The 17,689-nt window shown below is 31.7% G+C and overlaps 2 protein-coding genes and 1 long non-coding RNA gene across 3 annotated transcripts; all 3 read left to right on the top strand.

Annotated features, from left to right (window-relative positions):
• Window positions 1-2,141: 2,141 nt before the first annotated feature.
• On the top strand, window positions 2,142-7,686 carry LOC102598087 (cytochrome c1-2, heme protein, mitochondrial-like). The gene is made up of 8 exons (XM_006338613.2): window positions 2,142-2,275; window positions 2,560-2,634; window positions 3,292-3,512; window positions 4,688-4,967; window positions 5,076-5,147; window positions 6,831-6,947; window positions 7,060-7,125; window positions 7,216-7,686. The coding sequence occupies exons 2-8, from the start codon at window positions 2,575-2,577 to the stop codon at window positions 7,330-7,332; spliced, it is 933 nt and encodes a 310-aa protein (XP_006338675.1). The 5' UTR covers window positions 2,142-2,275; window positions 2,560-2,574; the 3' UTR covers window positions 7,333-7,686.
• Window positions 7,687-8,826: 1,140 nt separating this feature from the next.
• On the top strand, window positions 8,827-12,150 carry LOC107060154 (uncharacterized). The gene is made up of 2 exons (XR_001473177.1): window positions 8,827-9,281; window positions 10,822-12,150. It is a non-coding gene; the product is annotated as an uncharacterized lncRNA (long non-coding RNA).
• A 704-nt stretch (window positions 12,151-12,854) lies between these two features.
• LOC102597777 (uncharacterized) lies at window positions 12,855-13,703 on the top strand. The gene has a single exon (XM_006338612.2). The coding sequence runs from the start codon at window positions 12,855-12,857 to the stop codon at window positions 13,701-13,703; it is 849 nt and encodes a 282-aa protein (XP_006338674.1).
• The last annotated feature ends 3,986 nt before the right edge of the window (window positions 13,704-17,689 follow it).

Below are 17,689 nucleotides of genomic sequence, written 5' to 3'. Positions count from 1 at the left end.
AAATAAGTGAGGCTTGCTTGAGTGTCGAAAATACTTGCTACTTTTTAAGTTTCTGTCATAATTCTCAATTTTTAAATATTTTTGGGGTCACATTGTTAGTATGTTGAAATTGTGTCATGTGCTCGTTTAATCAATTCTTACTTTTTTTGGTATACCTCTAACTCTTCTAACTATTAGGGATCGTTTGGTTTGAATACGAATTATGTTGAGATAAGTTATGCTGAAATTAGTTATGCTAAGATTATTTATGCTGGAATTGGTTATTTTGACCTTATTTCTTATTGATTGTTTGGTTTGCTCTAATTTAGTTATATATATATATTTATAGAGTTTTTAGTTATTTATTTTCTAAAACAAAATATCCATCTTATTTAGCTTAATTATTTTTATGTATGATAGGATTTAACCCCGAAAAAACTCAGTTTCAATTTTGGAAAACAAAAGAACAGAAAAAGAAAAAAAAGGATTTAACCCCTAAAAAAATTTAAGAACAGAAAGAAGAGTTGCCTTACCACGTAAAAATATCTCCATTTTGAAGCTTCCAAACAATCCAGCAAAATGTTGTCAATACTAAAACCAATAGTACTCTTTAAACGGAAGTTCATAACTAAAGGATTTGAAGGATAGTTTTATCATTTAATAAATTTATCCCATCATAAATTATGATGGGATTATCATATCACCCTTGCGAGAGATAACTTATTCTGGTATTATTTATTAATCCTGGGATAAGTTATTCCAAACTTTCCAACCAAACACTAAATTAAGGGGTCGTTTGGTTTGAATATAAGTTATGATGGGATAAGTTATACTAGAATAAGTTATGCTGGAATTAGTTATGCTGGGATTGATTTTTATTGCTTGTTTGGTTTGTCATATTCAAACTTATATTCATGACATAATTTCTAAGAATAAGTTGTTTGTTTACAAAAATACCCTTTACCTTATTTAGTTTTTTTTTTTTGTTTTTTACATTTTCTTTGCAAGTTTAGTCATTCAATCTTAAAAATAAAATTTTCCATCTTATTTAGCTTAAATATTTTTGGGTGTGTATTTCCATGATTGTGCCGTGTGTTTTTTAAAATTAAACTTTCATCTTATTTAACTTAAAAATAAAACTTCCATCTTGTTTAGCTTAAAATAAAATTTTCATCTTTTTAGCTTAAAAATAAAACTTTCATCTTATTTAGTTTTAAAATAAAATCTTCATCTTATTTAGCTTAAAATAAAACTTTCATTTTAAGTTTATTAAAAGTAAAAGAAATTTTATTGTTAAAGTTATCTACATTTTAATTGATAAATATAAAATATAATTTTTTAAGTGAGTAATAAACTATTTAATAAAAAATATGCAATTTAGTAGTGTAGTGAACTTTTTGAGAGAAATTAAATATAAATATAAGAACATAAATAAGAATTATATATATATAATGTAATTTATTAATAGAAAAATATATTATCATTAGAGCAACGAATAACTAAGGTTGTGAACATTATTATAAATGTTGTTAAAAGTTATGTTAATATATATGAATGTAAAGTGGTGTATAAAAGTGGGGTTTAAGAAGGGTATATTTGTTATTTTACCTACCCAATCCCAGGATAAGTTATCCCATCCTTGGCAACTAAACAGTAGATTAAAGGCCACTTAAATATTATCCCTGGATAAAATTCTCTTGTCCATTACACCAAACGATCCCTTATTGTTGTCAACCTCTCACATTTCTTTATAGGTCTATCTACACACTTTACATGCTTGAACTATGTCCTGCTTTGCTCATCTTGTCCACCATGGTCCATAAATATCACTTCCACCTTACCTCATATAATGTAATTTCTTATCACATATCACCTAATATGCTCACACGTCCATTTGACCAAGAGCCTCCATTTCTCCTACTCCGCTCCAATACATTGTGCAACATCATCGTCAACCTTAGCCTTATGTATTATGTAAGTGAAATTGCATTCTCGATTTTATGTGTTGTATAAATATACAATATAGTCTTTACACGGTTAAACTTTACTTCTCCTTTGGGCCAACTTTCTTTGATCCTCCAAAGGCCCAATTAAATTAGCTGGGTTTTCTTCTTTGGGCCCAATACCATTTATTATCGGAAGGCCCAACGAGAAAGATAGAACAGCTCGTCCTGGAGCAAAACCTCCTCCTCTTAGAATATTCTTAATAGTTTTGAAGACTAGTCTGGTTTTCCGGATCTCTCAGGCGCTGTTTGTCCTATCGCCGTCGATCAATCCTCTCTACGGTCCTTTTCCGGTGAGCTTTTCTCCCCTCGCCTCTCCTCAATTTCTTCGAAGCTCTAGCTTGTTTCATTTTGAAAAGGACCCTAGGATTCGCCTTACTTGTTGACGTTGTTTTGAGTAGAACGAATTTGCAGATCGCAGAAAGTTGTTTGCTAGGGGAATAGGGAACTGTAGAAGGAGTTATGTTAAATAAATAGTCCGTTCTTAGGCGTATTGACTTTGGAGTAAAATAATCAAATCTGTTGAGTTATGTTTTATGTTTTGTTTCCTATTTTAACTTTTCTGATTTCCTGACAGAGGGATTGACTAATAATGTTGGGAGGTAGAGCAGTCCATCGGTTACTAGGCAGGAAATTTCAATCTGAATCCACGGTATGGCTGTACATCCTTTCTTCTTAGCCGATGCTTATACTCTTGAGTCATTGGTTTACGTGCTTATACTCTTGAGTTATTGGTTTATGTATATAAGGAGATTTATTGCCTTCAAAATGCATACTTTCTTAATCCCTTCAAAAAATGCTTTTTGTGTACACTCATGTCAGAGCTGTTTATATTTTGTTCGACAATATGTTGGGTCATGTTTTGATTTCTGTGTGGTGTAGGAATAAATTATAATAGAGGATTAGTGTTTTAAGGACTAATAGAAGTGGGTTCTATTAAAGTTTAAGTGTACTAAAATTGTATTCAATATATTCAATCTAGCAAACTGGAATGTTCTCTGTGACAATGCAAATTGGAAAGCGGACTCAGCATTTTGTGAGCCTGCATTAAATTGTTTTATGCGAATGGGGTCTGCATTTTCCTGCTTGTGTTGGCAGTTATATAGGTAAACATGCTGTACTACCTGATCACATTACATCCTTCTTGCAGCAATAAGCTAATAAGTAGTCTGACAAATCACCACTGGCTGTTCTAGAGCTCATATCTGATGTGGGAAATTTTGTGATTGGTACTGATTTAGTTGAAAGACTTGGGTCCTATCAATTTCAAGTTGTACAAATCATTCGTTAAAACTACATGAATTTGCAGGCATCTCCAATTTTATCACCCTTTGTTTCCAAAAAAACTCAAGAAGAATTTGGATCTTTTGGCATGAAGTCCTTCAGAACATTAGCACTCATTGGAGCGGGTGTATCTGGACTTCTAGGTTTTGCGACAGTAGCATCTGCTGATGAGGCTGAACACGGATTGGAATGTCCAAGCTATCCTTGGCCTCATGCAGGCATTCTTAGTTCATACGATCATGCTTCGTGAGTTTCTCCTGAATCTCTTATCCCCCCTTTGCTCTCTGTTGTATTTTTTGTTCTCTGCTTTCAGTTGCCCCGTCTCCCACTTTCCTTGTCCCATCAAGAAAACGGTTAAAGATGTCAGGCTTTTACGTGTATTTCGGATAAAGAATGTTCTGTGAAGTGTATACTTCCATCCCTTTAAAGAAAAGGATAAGGATTTCAGGGTATCTGCAGATTTTGTGATAGAGGGATTTTGCCAGGTGCATTACAACAATAATATGGGTCAATCACTTAAAGTACACTACATTCAATTTGCATTTATATGGCATAGCATAGAATGACCTTTCTAAATGAAGTGCTGTTCCATCCTAATGTTTGGCCTGAAAACATGGAAGTCTTTTATGAAATGGAAACAATGCCAAGCACCGACTATGAATATTGCTTCTCATTTGGTTTACAATTGTACTTCTTGTCTCTTTAATTTCAAAATGCCAAGATATATAACATCGAGACTTTTTGCATCTTTAACCAGCTTACGTAGAAAAGATTCCATATTCTATGCCAATAGATTCGTGACATCCATGTACTGAGTCGTCAAATGAGCCACGTTAAGAAAGCCCAAGCTTATACGCATTGGCCCACAGGGTGCCCCAATAGGGCCCGAATGAAAGACCCAAGCCTACATGAATGACATGAACCATCAAAGTCCTACAAATGAAGACTTGGCCCTATCAAGCCTGCTTTCCTCGATAAAAGCCCACAGAAGGGCCAAAGCACAACAAGCCTACTCATCATCAAAGCAAGCCCAAGTCCACGCAAGAAGGCCCGCTGGATCTATCCAAATTCAAAGCCCATCAAAGACTCTCCTACATGAAAGGATCTGAGTCCATCCAAATGATATATCATCAAATGAGCCATGTTAAGAATGCCCAAGCTTATACGCGTTGGCCCATGCCGTTCAGAGAAAACACTCCTATACTGTGTCTAGTGGGGAGCTTTTTCATCTCAAAGAATAAGCAGATCTTCATATTTCGCATTTTACATTACCTTATCGAAGGAAGAAAAAAGATATTGTGCATTGCTTAAATTTATACTGCTGGGATAAAAAGAAAGTGATCAAGACCTGCTTACAGAATTCAACTAGCTATATAGTCTTATTTTAGTTGAATTATATTTTGTGCTCTTTTGGCAAACAGGATTCGTCGTGGTCACCAGGTTTATCAACAAGTATGTGCATCTTGTCATTCAATGTCACTTGTTTCATATCGTGACTTGGTCGGGGTGGCATATACAGAGGAGGAAGTAAAGGCTATGGCAGCTGAGATTGAGGTGGAGGATGGGCCTAATGATGAGGGTGAAATGTTTACCCGTCCTGGTAAACTGAGTGATCGTTTTCCTCAGCCATATCCAAATGAAGCTGCTGCTAGATTTGCTAATGGGGGGGCCTACCCTCCAGATTTAAGTCTTATTACAAAAGTATTTCCGCCTTTCTGTTTCTGTTTTTTTAAAGAATAAATCTCCTTTCTGTTCCTATTTCAGTCATTACTGTTATCTGCCCCATTTAGCTTTCATTCTGTTTCTCAGGCACGCCATAATGGTCAAAACTATGTGTTTGCTCTTCTTACTGGCTATCGTGATCCTCCTGCTGGTGTTTCGGTATGCATCATTGTCCTTTGTGTATCTTAGACTCTTTAAGTTTTCAATCTTGAAGCTTTTATACCTTCTGCACTGTTGATTTTTGACTTCCCATATGATTTTTTTTCTTTTGATAACCAAGAAATCCCTGAGGGGCAGAATGGGCCTTTTAGTATGAAATGGGTTTTTTCCCTTTATTACGTAGCTGATTGTGTGGCCTAAGTGGCCTGAGCAACTTTTTCTAGTGGAATTAATTCTCATTCACGGTTCTCTCTAAACATTTGAATCCACATGTATGTCTCTAATTTTTTTTTTCTTTTTGTTATTGTACCTTGTGTTGTAGTCGAAAAAGGAAATTACCCCTAACATGTGACACAAGAACATTATGACACAGTGATTTCTTGTTTCCGGCTGTAAGCAAAGTAGGATAAGTCTCCAGCCCTTGTCGTGATGTATTTGACTCTGCAACTGAGAGGACAGGGTTCGTGAACTGCTTTGACACTGATAGGCATCTTATTCTACGTAATCTGAAGCTGTGACCTGAATTTAAATCAACAATCCTACAGTACAATTTCATTAATTTAACCAAATCACTTATGGGAATAGAGTAGTGAGAGGATCAGTGTATGTTGGATCACACTTATAGTTGCATAGGATCTCACATGAGAATTTATGATCCTGTTTGTAGGATTGTATTAGATCAATTCAGACAGTAGATCTTAAGGCTTCACTCGGTCACAATGATCCTAGTATCCTACTAATTTGTCAATTTTATGAAATTCCCATATTGTATTTTGTTACTCCCTCCATTCCATATTAAGTTAATTTTTTAGGTGTTTCACACCCTTTAAGAAAAGTAGATTAAGACATAAATTGAACATAGTTTTCCATTTTTACCCTTATTAATTATTGTCAAATTTATGATTAAAATAACTAAATATTAATTAATCACTAATTCCAATACTAACTAATGAAGGGTAAAATAGGAAGAACACTCTAAAAGTAGTCTTGAAAACTGAACAATTAAGTTAATTTGAAAAATGAAAATTCCCATATTGTATTTTGTTACTCCCTCCATTCCATATTAAGTTAATTTTTTAGGTGTTTCACACCCTTTAAGAAAAGTAGATTAAGACATAAATTGAACATAGTTTTCCATTTTTACCCTTATTAATTATTGTCAAATTTATGATTAAAATAACTAAATATTAATTAATCACTAATTCCAATACTAACTAATGAAGGGTAAAATTGGAAGAATACTCTAAAAGTAATCTTGAAAACTGAACAATTAAGTTTATTTGAAAATTTGAAAATGCCTCGAAAATTAACTTAATATGAAATGGAGGGAGTAACTTGTATTGGCTGTGCAACAAATTCCAAGACCAACAGGTGCAAATAAACCGTATAATGTAATATAACTAACCATGTATATTTGCTTGGATCTTAAAGTCCTACTATGATCCAATCATGGGATCCTAAAATGATCCTATCTAGGATCTCCATTCTAGAAACATCTCATGGTGCATTTGTTGGTTTGCTTACTTAGCCTTCCTAATTGTTGTGGTTGTTTGTGAGCATAATCTAAGCAAAGTCAACCATTTTATTAGCTGAAGATAATTAGATTACTATATTTTTTTGTCCACACAATACTGGCGTTCCTTGTCTCTTTGACTGATCTGTCAAGCTACAACCATACTGTAGATTCGTGAAGGACTGCACTACAATCCTTACTTCCCTGGTGGAGCTATTGCAATGCCAAAAATGCTTAATGATGGTGCTGTTGAGTATGAAGATGGTGTCCCTGCAACAGAAGCTCAGGTTGGTCCCTTTGTCACTTGATTGGAGCTGTCTGCATGTAGTTTCATAGAGATGAGCTACACTACTATGTTTCAGTATAAATAAGCTAATTTCTCCTTGTATTGTTGTGTAGATGGGAAAAGATGTGGTGTCATTTTTAACTTGGGCCGCTGAACCAGAGATGGAAGAGAGAAAACTGGTCTGTTGTTTTTGGTATATGCACAGATGATGATGTTTGTGTTATTATTACTATATGGCAGTTTCTGATATATTTGCATTTCCACTGCAGATGGGCTTCAAGTGGATATTTGTACTGTCCCTTGCACTACTTCAAGCTGCTTACTACAGGCGTTTGAGGTGGTCTGTTCTCAAGTCACGGAAGCTGGTCCTTGATGTTGTCAATTAGAACATCCCCTATTCAAATGCTTGTGGAGCAGGCAAATAATATTATCTTTCTCAAAATGCTTTTGTTGTTTGACGTCTTACTCTGGAATGGCCTGGTTTTTGGTAAAGCGAACAGGCTAAAATTTTCCTTCTATTTGGAGTTGAAATAAGAGGCCCGTGTAATTTTTATAGTGGGGAGACATTCTCGCCTTGTTTTTGAGGCTGTAACCCTGTTTGTGGAGCTGTCTGGCTGTTGTGAAACTTTGCTCTCCAGATTTTTAGTTTTGTGACTTGACATACAATTTTATTGCACTTAAAAAAAATCATATTCCAAGGGTTACCAATACGATTAATCAAATAAGAATTTTACTAGTAAGTTTATTGTTATTGGTTGGCGGATTTGCAGTGTACGTGTGTTACCATGAATAATTCATTACTCAGTTGTGACTAATAATAGTGTTTTCGCTGCCTTTTCATTGAAATTCTGCTTACTGAGAAAATATGATAAAAACATTGTGTAATTCTTGCCTCAGTTTAGTACGGAATAATGAAGTGAAATCTAAATTGTGGTATTTGACATATTTTGAAATTTTACATCCAATTTTTAAATTAGCCATGCAACTTGGTAGAATTACATTCTTGAAAAGCAGAGGCAATTTTTATCATCTAGTATATTCTTTTTTCACTATTGAAAGAGACCACATTCAACGAACAGTGTAAGGTATAATATCACAATCGAATTGCGTTTTCTTTTCTTCTTTCCTAATTTTATGAAGAAAAAGGTTACTAGAAGGAAACACAACTTGTTCTTTTTTAACCAATTAGAAACCAGCCAATAGTCATGTTCCACATATACTGCTTATAATTATAAACCCAACTTGTCTATTCCAACTAGCTTTCAGCGTTCGCCACGCGTCCTTCCCATTAATATCAGATTATTATAAAAAGAAGAATTGAATTCCTTGTATATTTTGATTGGCTATAGGTGAATTATTAAAGCAAACTAGCTATTTATTGGTGCACAAGATTTGATCTCATATAAACTAGATTTCCTGTCTTTTAGGGTTCTTCCTAAACGACAAGTACATAGGTGTCCACAATACAATTTCAAGACAAAAACACTACTAATTTATTTTATACTAAAACAAGTAACATAGAGTCATTGGGAGATATAACGTGTTGCATCAAGTAGAAACACATTTATTTAAGATAAGCATAAAATTTTGAATACGCCACTACATATATTCATTAGTTTTAATTTGACTTAGTTTAACGTAATACTATATACTTCACAACCAATTGACTTTCAGAAAATCATATATCTTTAGCATCAATATTGAATGATTGCGCTCGATTACTTATAAATGATAAATAGCTTGTTATTAATGGGGAAATTAATTTTTTTTATTATATACAGTATAATTTTTTCAGTGAAAGCATATCAATGACTACTTTATTATAACAAATTAAACTATACTTAAGTGAGAGTATTGCTATGAGTGAGGACCACATAAGGGGAAGAGAAGCAATGGATGACACCTGGTGTCTCAAACAATTCCTCTCATTTTACTGTCTCACTTTCCAAAAGCGGTCGAGAGAGAAATTTCATATCAAATGAATATAATGTTTCAAATTAAAGGTGAAGAAAACGTTGTTTATTACACTATAGAATAGAAGGGATGAAGTAATTATAATACTAATATTGTGTAAGCAAGTCGTCTAGAGACTTCAATATTATGCCATGTGTAGTGTGGATACCTCAATGGAAGCATCCATGTGAATGTGTATGCATATAAGTATATACGGTACCCAAAGAGGTCTGGGCACAACATATATATATGTGTATATATATATATATACATTCAGTTGCGTCAAATGAAGTTAGATACTATAAATGATCACTACACATATATAATCATTCTCAAGAGACAACAGGAAGCAACTCATGATATACACAACCATCAACTTCAGGTAAAATTATCTTTCTCCAAAATACACATACAAATATATTACTGCCATTCATTATTATTATTATATCAGTGGGAGCAAGCAAGCTAAATAGACTATTTTCCGAAACTCATCGGAATAGTATAATATATATAGGGAAAAGGGACAAATATACCCCCGAACTATCATAAATGGTATGTCAATATCATCCGTTATACTTTAAGGTCGTATATGCCCTTACCGTCATTCTTTTGGGTTGTATATATCCTTGAATCTAACGGATGGACACGTGGCATCATCTAAATGATTTACTCGATTTTATTTATTTTTTACCCAAAAATTAAAAATCCACCCGACCCACAATCAAAATGGGTGGTGCCAAAATCCACTCTTCATTTTCATCAAAAATCATCCCTTTATTCTTCTCAACCCACCATAACCATGGAATCAAGAACTCATCTTTCAAGGAAGAAGATGACTTGTTCACTAAAACTACTATTTTCTTCACTTTCACTAACATCCCTGCCAGTTATGTCAATCTTGTGTCTTTCAAATTTTTTAAATCTGTAGCTTTATGCTTGCTAAACAAAAAAAAAAAAAATCATCTTCATTTAGCACAATAGGAATCTAGGTTATTGGGTGTTTTATACATCATCTATTTCAAAAATATTTTCAACACATTTCAATAATAACAAATCAATTTGAGATTGAATTTTTTGATTTAATTGTAGACCCACTTTAAAGCTTGAAGCTTTGTCCATCAATGGTGGTAGTAATAAATTGATTTGAACAAAAAAAAAATGAAATTGATTTCTTGATTTTGATTGAAATAATATGCTTCTAGGATTTTGTTTGTGAGATTTGGAAAATGAATTGAAGAACATTTTTCCTTTAATTTGATTTTTAATGAAGATGAAAAGCTATGTTTTTTATTTTTTATTCTAAATATCATGATATTTTAATTTGGGCCATGGGTGGGTAAAGTATAGAAAATGGGTGGGTTTTCAATTTTTTTGGATAAATAAATAAATAAAATCGGGTAAATCATTTAGATGATGTCACGTGTCCATCCGTTAGATTCAAGGATATATACAACCCAAAAGAATGACGGTAAGGGCATATACAACCTTAAAGTATAACGGAGGGTATTGACATACCATTTATGATAGTTCGGGGGTATATTTGTCCCTTTTCCCATATATATATATTACTTTTTTAGCAATATAATTATCTTGTTATATGCTAATATATACTCATGCTCGTACATGGCCTAGAATTTGAACTAAAGTTTCTGTTTCCAAAGAAAAATGTGTTATTGTACTGGACAATATCTTTGTCAATACATTAGAAAATATTAATGTTACATAGACTCTTTCTTCTAAGCCACATGCCTTGCTGACTCATTACATTTACTCCTAGCAATATATGTTTTCATCGACGTACAGACCACGAGAGACGTTATAGGGTGAGGCCAGGCAATATATATTGTAACGTGTTATTTGTTTAATAGAGTTGTAAAGAAATAGATCTTGAGTTTAATTAACTCAACCTCAAATGTAATTAGTTGATCATGAGGGAAGGATTGCCATGAAGAGTTCAAATTCTCCTCCATCAATACGTACCTCGCTTCACGGTCAGAGAATCTGTTCAAATTTTATTAAGTTTGAATTATGGGAAACGTGAATAGACAAGTAGCAGAACTCATACATGTATGTAAAAATAAAATATAGATTCTTTGGTCGAGGACTCTACCAGCCTTTTTGTTTTTCTTTAGATTTCATCAATCATTATATGTAATTTTGTATGAATTAATTACTAATAGTTTCCATATACTCCTCCCTAACACAATATAATTCCCCTTCACTGGGACATGTATCTACAAGTTAATAATTTGTACATAAAAAATTAATACAAATTTTGAAGCAAAATTATTGGATTACTAAACTCATACTAATTCATATCCTAGTAGTATGGTTTTCTGATTTTATATAGTACAAGTAGCAATAAACCTGCTTCTTTTTCAACCAAACTTAAATATATTTCGTAGAGATAAGTTATTAAATGGTTAATATATAATTAAAGAGAAAAGCAATAATTTTATATAATGTAGGAAGAACCTCACTATCATAATTCATAGTAGTAAGAAGAAAAATGAATGGAAAGGGCAGGTGGCATCAGATTCTATGAATGTAGTGAGTAGTATATGGAGTAACTATTAGGTGTAAGCTCCAATCACAAATCAATTCAATTGTGTGACCTCACCTAACCTATTTTATTTTATTTTATTTGATTGATGGGAGTGGGACCTAATTTTGATCTGAACCATCCACGCGCCCAATAAACCATGCTTCTTCCCATTACATTAATTGCCCACCTTCATGACCATTCCTTTCTCCGTACATCCCACTTATTTATGGTCGAAAATATAATTAAATAATAAAAATATGACATTTTAATTGCTTAAATGTTCAAATGAGATTGTCATATATCAAAACAAGTATTTCACTGCTATCCAAAATTTAAAAGAATTTTTACATGTCCTGAAATCGAATTTCGCCATTACCTAAAATTAAAAAAAAAAATCACGTGTTTAACTCATGAAAAAGAATATTATTTCTATAATCACAATCACTTAGCATTTGTATTTTCTAGGATCTTTGAAATCAAGTATACATCCTTTATACTTACTTGTTTCAAGTGTTTGACCCATGAATATTATTTCTATAAACACAATCACTTTAGCATTTGTATTTTCTGGTAATTGAAATCAACTTTTCTATAAAATCATTTACTTGTTTACGCAGTCTATACATTCCTTTATACTTTGTTCCAGAAATAATGTTACTTTTTATAGTTGAGAATTATTTATTTTTCAAACTTTCTTATTTATGTTAAAAAAAAAAACATTCTCCTTTCCAATAAACCATTAACATAACAAGTATAAGGAAACTTTTGCTGTGGCATAAGTCTTTATTTTTCGTAATCTGTTATATTATCCAATCATAACACTATCCTATTAAATGAAATTAATAAGAGAAGTATTCTTTCTTTCTCATCACTGTAGATTATAGTCTAGTCTTTCCGTATTTAAGTTTGAATTTAAAATTGACTAAATATGCTCTCTATACATACGATTGAAACAAAAGGAAGAAAAAAACGAAGAAATATTCGTGTAGGGGAGGTGATTTTCACGATGAAACAAAGAGGGTGGGAATATGGAATACAAAAACAATTAAAATAAATGGACACGCGTCTAATTAATGGAACCTCCCAGAAAAAAAGCATTCCCACTTTGCTTCTATCAAGGTACAAACGTGTCTACCTTTTTTTCCTCAGTGCTCACTCTACGTGACCTCACCTTATTGGCTCTCACTGCAACACCAATCACAGCAACTCTATTTTCATTTTCCCTGGATACATGGGACCCACTTGATCTCACCTCACCAATCACATCTCATCACTGTTTTAAGTTTAGCCCTAGACACGTGTTGCTTCCTAACCCTACGAACTAACTGTGCCTGTAACTATGATAATCCTCTCGGCATCCGGCAAAACTAAATTATTTCTATCTAAAAACCGCTCTACAACACACCCCGAATGGACCTTGCAAATACTTGGGCCGGGCCGGGATGCACAGGTACTCCCAAAGATACCACGATAATCAACCAGATGATGCTCAGGTTCCGGCCTATTGCGCCCAAGCCCGTAGCTAATTCTTCGGGCCCGGGCTCTACGCCGGAAACTCTTGTTGTTGGAAAAAGAAGAACAAAGAGAAAGTACGTTAGAGTTAAGAAAAATAACCAGTGCAAGATTAATAAAAAAGAAAAAAGTGATGGATCATCGGATGATCATCAAACTGCTGTAACTCTTCAGCTGCTGCCGGAAAGTAGTGGAGGAGTTAAAAGTTTGCCGGAGAACAGATCTTACCCAAAAACTATCAACTTTTTGGTGCAAGACCGATCAATATGGATAAATAACAATATTTTATCTATCGGTGCACCGGATCCGTCAGTAGAGATCCGATCTCCGATGGTTGTGGAATCATGGGTGATGGTGGACGGTTTAACAAACACTACTTTGGTAGATTTATCAGCTTTAGGAAGTACGGACATGGAGAAGATGATGAATCTACAGCGTGACACGTGTCCGGGGTTCATATCGGACGGTTTAGATAGCGTGAAGTGGGTGAATCTGGCGTATCGGAGGATGATAGATCCGGTAGAGGACGGAGGAGAACCGCCGGAGATGGCGGTGCGTTTAGTAGTGAAGGAGAATAAAAGTGCAGCATTATTATTATTGCCAAGTTTTGCATGCATAGTAAGAATTGTGTATACGTGGAATAAAGTGAAGCAGTCAAGGACAATGCCTTGTGATGTATGGAAGATGGACTTTGGGGGATTTGCATGGAAATTTGATGCTAAGGCTGCACTTAGCTTGGGCCGTTGAAGGGTAAATAAACCCGACAATAGTAATTCAATCTAAGGTAATGTCATTTTTATATATTTAAATCTCATGAGAACTGATGATATCATGAAGTCCTAAGTGAAAAAAATAATGATCCCTAAGGTTTGTGAAATCTAGCTAGGGCAAAAATGATGCGTAGCTCTCCTTATTCAAAACTCGACTTCTAAATGTGAAAAATGTTTGCTGGAAATTGATAATTGTGAAATTCATAACAAACTCTTATGTCTTGTTATTCAGCTTTAATTTGATACATGAACTAGTACTTATTGTTGAACAAGGAAAGAGATTCATACTTGAAGGAGCTTAACTAAATGAAAACACTCCTTGGAACTAAGACCTAATTATTTAACCTGTAATATTACTTAATTTACTTATTCGAACACAGAATAGTATTCCTAAACAACATAAATTTTCATTTGGTATCCCATTATATATCATGTCATTTCCAACATTTCATTTATTTTGAAATGTTTTCAGGTCTTGATAGAATTTTTTCATACTCTACAATTTTTGAAATTTGTATTCTGAATCCTTAAATATTTTCCATAAAGGACTGCACTGCATCCCCCACCCAGACATTGCATTTGCTTTTTTATGTCAAATATATGTATTGACTACCAAATACCTACAACAACAAAATTTAGAAAGGAGAGTAGACATGTACCAAATTAAAATGGATTTTTTTTTATATATGCTAGAGAAAATCTACCGTGAGTGTATACAACAATAATGTGAATTAAGCTCTTCTCTTATGGGCCTTTGCACACTAGATGTATCTAAAGAGGAAATTTTCTACTCTATTATTCTCGAAAAGAATAAGCATTATTCTCCACATTATCTTGTAGTTGGTTCAAAATAATCGTCTGGCCAACTTTTTGGTCAAAGAAAAATAGACAGTAAAGCACAATATTCATTGGATAGCTAGATCACATGATAAACATTGACGTCTTGAATATTGAATATTCTTCATATTTTCTGTATTGTATAGTTTATTTTATTTTATTTGTTATCGATCCTTTCACATACTACTAGATAGGAACTATGACTGAAGATAACTACTAAAGTAACTTATTGTTTTTAATTAGTGGAGCTAGCTAGGTAGCTAGTATATTGAAATAATTGGACAGGGTTAGGTTGCAACTAAAGTAAATAATCACATTGTTATATTGCTTTATTGAAACTAGAGACTATATAACATCACTTCACCAAAAAGGAATGCTTTTGGTGTAATTCCAACTGCATCAAATTTTATACTAAAAAAAATATTTTTTTATCTCTTTATTATTATATTATTATTTTTTATTTCATTTATATTTTCTTATTTCATAAAATAATTTTTTTCTAAAACATTCACCATATATAATTTATATTATTTTCTTTTATAATCGTTTAATATAAAATTATTTTGTACCATAATTTTTTAAATAATATAAATTGCTAGCAAATATTATACATTATACATAATAATGGATAATACAAATAAAAGTGAAATACAATTAAATAAACATTACATAATTGAAAAAATTATTTTAAATTCTACATAAATAGTCAACTTTCAAGATCATTACGGTGCTTCCATAAATGCTCTATTAATGCATTACGTAGTTCAAAATGAGCTTTTTTGTCCTTTGTTTTTTTATATTGAGCTAGAAATTGTTGAAATTGATAATTTTTATCTATTGTCATCTCTACGGTCGGAGTTGGACCTTTCGATGCATCTTGAATTGGTGCATTAAGATCATGCTCATCCTCAATTATCATGTTGTGCATTATAATACATGAAGTTAATATATCATGTAGCACTTCTATTTAAAATTACTATGTATTTTATATTTCAATTTTGATGTATGTCAATTACTACTTTGTTGAATATTTATTATTTTCGATTATTTTTAAGTACATTGTATTTATTTGTTTAAAAATTTATATGTTTGCATTTTTAATTTTTGTGAAGGTTAATTGTAATTTATAGTAGAATTAATATAAATTTCATTTTTTTAAAAAGTATCATATAGAAAAATTAATTTATAAAAAAACTAAATTTTATATCTAAAATTAATATTATAAAAATATTACATAAAAAATAATTAAATATACAAGAGATTTAATTAAAACATACCATTATATAATGTTTAATTAAAAATTTGTATAATAAAATAATATTAAAAATATTCAAAAAAGTGAATTGGTGTGATGTATAGTGTTGCACCAAAATTTTGGTGTAACACTATTTACACACCAAAATTTTGATGTAAAAATTGGTGTGGGTTGGAGCTCAAAACACCAAATATAAAATTTGGTGTAAATTTTGGTGTTGGGTTGGAGATGATCTAATAAGACGTAAACAGAAAACTGTATATTATCTGCTGTTTTCTTTGGTAGATGTGTTTTATTATCGTTTGTGTCTTGGTTTTTCAACTTTTATTACAGTAAAATGACGTAGGAGTCTTTCATAAAGCAATTGTAATTTACTCAATCTAATTTTATAACAGTATATTTATTAAAAAATAAAATTGTTACCTTTATTATTTGTGATAGTGGGCAACGTTTTATGACATTAGTACTATTATGATGGATAAAATATTGTTTACTTAAAAAAGGCAAATACTATAATTTACAATTTCATTGATATTAAGCCTCTTATTCAGGGACCGGGAATGTGTGTTAAGTTATAGTACTACGTACGGATAAGATTTGCTTTTGCTTGATAAGCTTAAACAATTAATGAGATATAGGCCGAAACTAAACATTATTAACGAAAGAGTATCCGAACATAGTTGGTTGATAGGAAAAAGCTCAAATTAAAGATATACTCATCATTCATAAAGATTATCGTGGACTAGTAAGTATTGATTTTTTTTTATTCTTAATCATATGTTTGAGTTTGATTTCTACGTATATTAATAATATCTTTATTATGAAACACTTTATATTTAGTATCAAATATTTTGATACAACTCAAATTTAATTGAGTCTTGATAGAAAACTGAAGAAAAACTAACAATTGAATAGAGTTAATATCTCAAAAGATCACTCAACTTTACGAATTTATCTAGAAAAATTATTAAATTTTATTTTGTATCAATAAAATCACTGAACTTAGTTTTTTTTTTCTCAATTAAATTGATCATTAAAAAAATTCACACTATAAATAAATTATTTTTTATATTATGTTCATGATTGAACTACTAAATATATGACTCAAAATTAATATTTCATTATAAAATAATATAAAATTCAAAATAAAAGATAAATTTATCAAACTTGAACCTAAAATTCTCCAAACTGTCGTCATGATACATGAACCTCACTTTTATTTTATTTTTTAAATGAAAAAAAGAGATTTTCAGAAATAAGAAATTGATTAAACCATCACAGTAAGTGTGGTTACCAGCAAATGAAGCAATAATAATTTAGCAAATAAAGTTGAAAATTATTAGCCGTCACTGCAATGAAGCAGTAGTAATTAATCAAAAGAAATTGATAAAATTATCTTTTATTATTTTATTTTATTTTATTATATAATAAAGTAGTAATTTTAAGTTATCTATTTATTATTTTAATTGTGATCAGATATAAAAAATAATTTATTTTGATTTTTTAATGATAAATTTGATTGAGTGGTTTTATTGATATAAAAGTCTAAGTGAAGTAATTTTATTGATATAAAGGCCTTAGTTGAGTGATTTTATTGATACGAAATAAAATTTAATGACTTTGCTAGATAAATTTTCAAAATTGAATGACCTTTTGAGATGTTAACTTTATATGCATATACCTATTAATCATGGATTTCTTCACATAGGTAAAGCGATGATTCCAGTATAGTTTCCTGTTTTTCTATTCATAGTACCTTATTTCATTTTAATTATCGAAATAAATAAGGGTGTGCTTGGTATGAAGGAAAATATTTTCTGGAAAATGTTTTTTAAATTTTTTCATGTTTGGTTGGGCTAAATGTTTTGGAA

This window comes from Solanum tuberosum, unplaced genomic scaffold, assembly GCF_000226075.1.
Source record: "Solanum tuberosum cultivar DM 1-3 516 R44 unplaced genomic scaffold, SolTub_3.0 scf00004, whole genome shotgun sequence".
NCBI classification, from domain to species: Eukaryota; Viridiplantae; Streptophyta; class Magnoliopsida; order Solanales; family Solanaceae; genus Solanum; species Solanum tuberosum.
The sequence above is the reverse complement of the archived record's forward strand: the minus strand, read 5'-3'. Positions and strand labels throughout refer to the sequence as shown.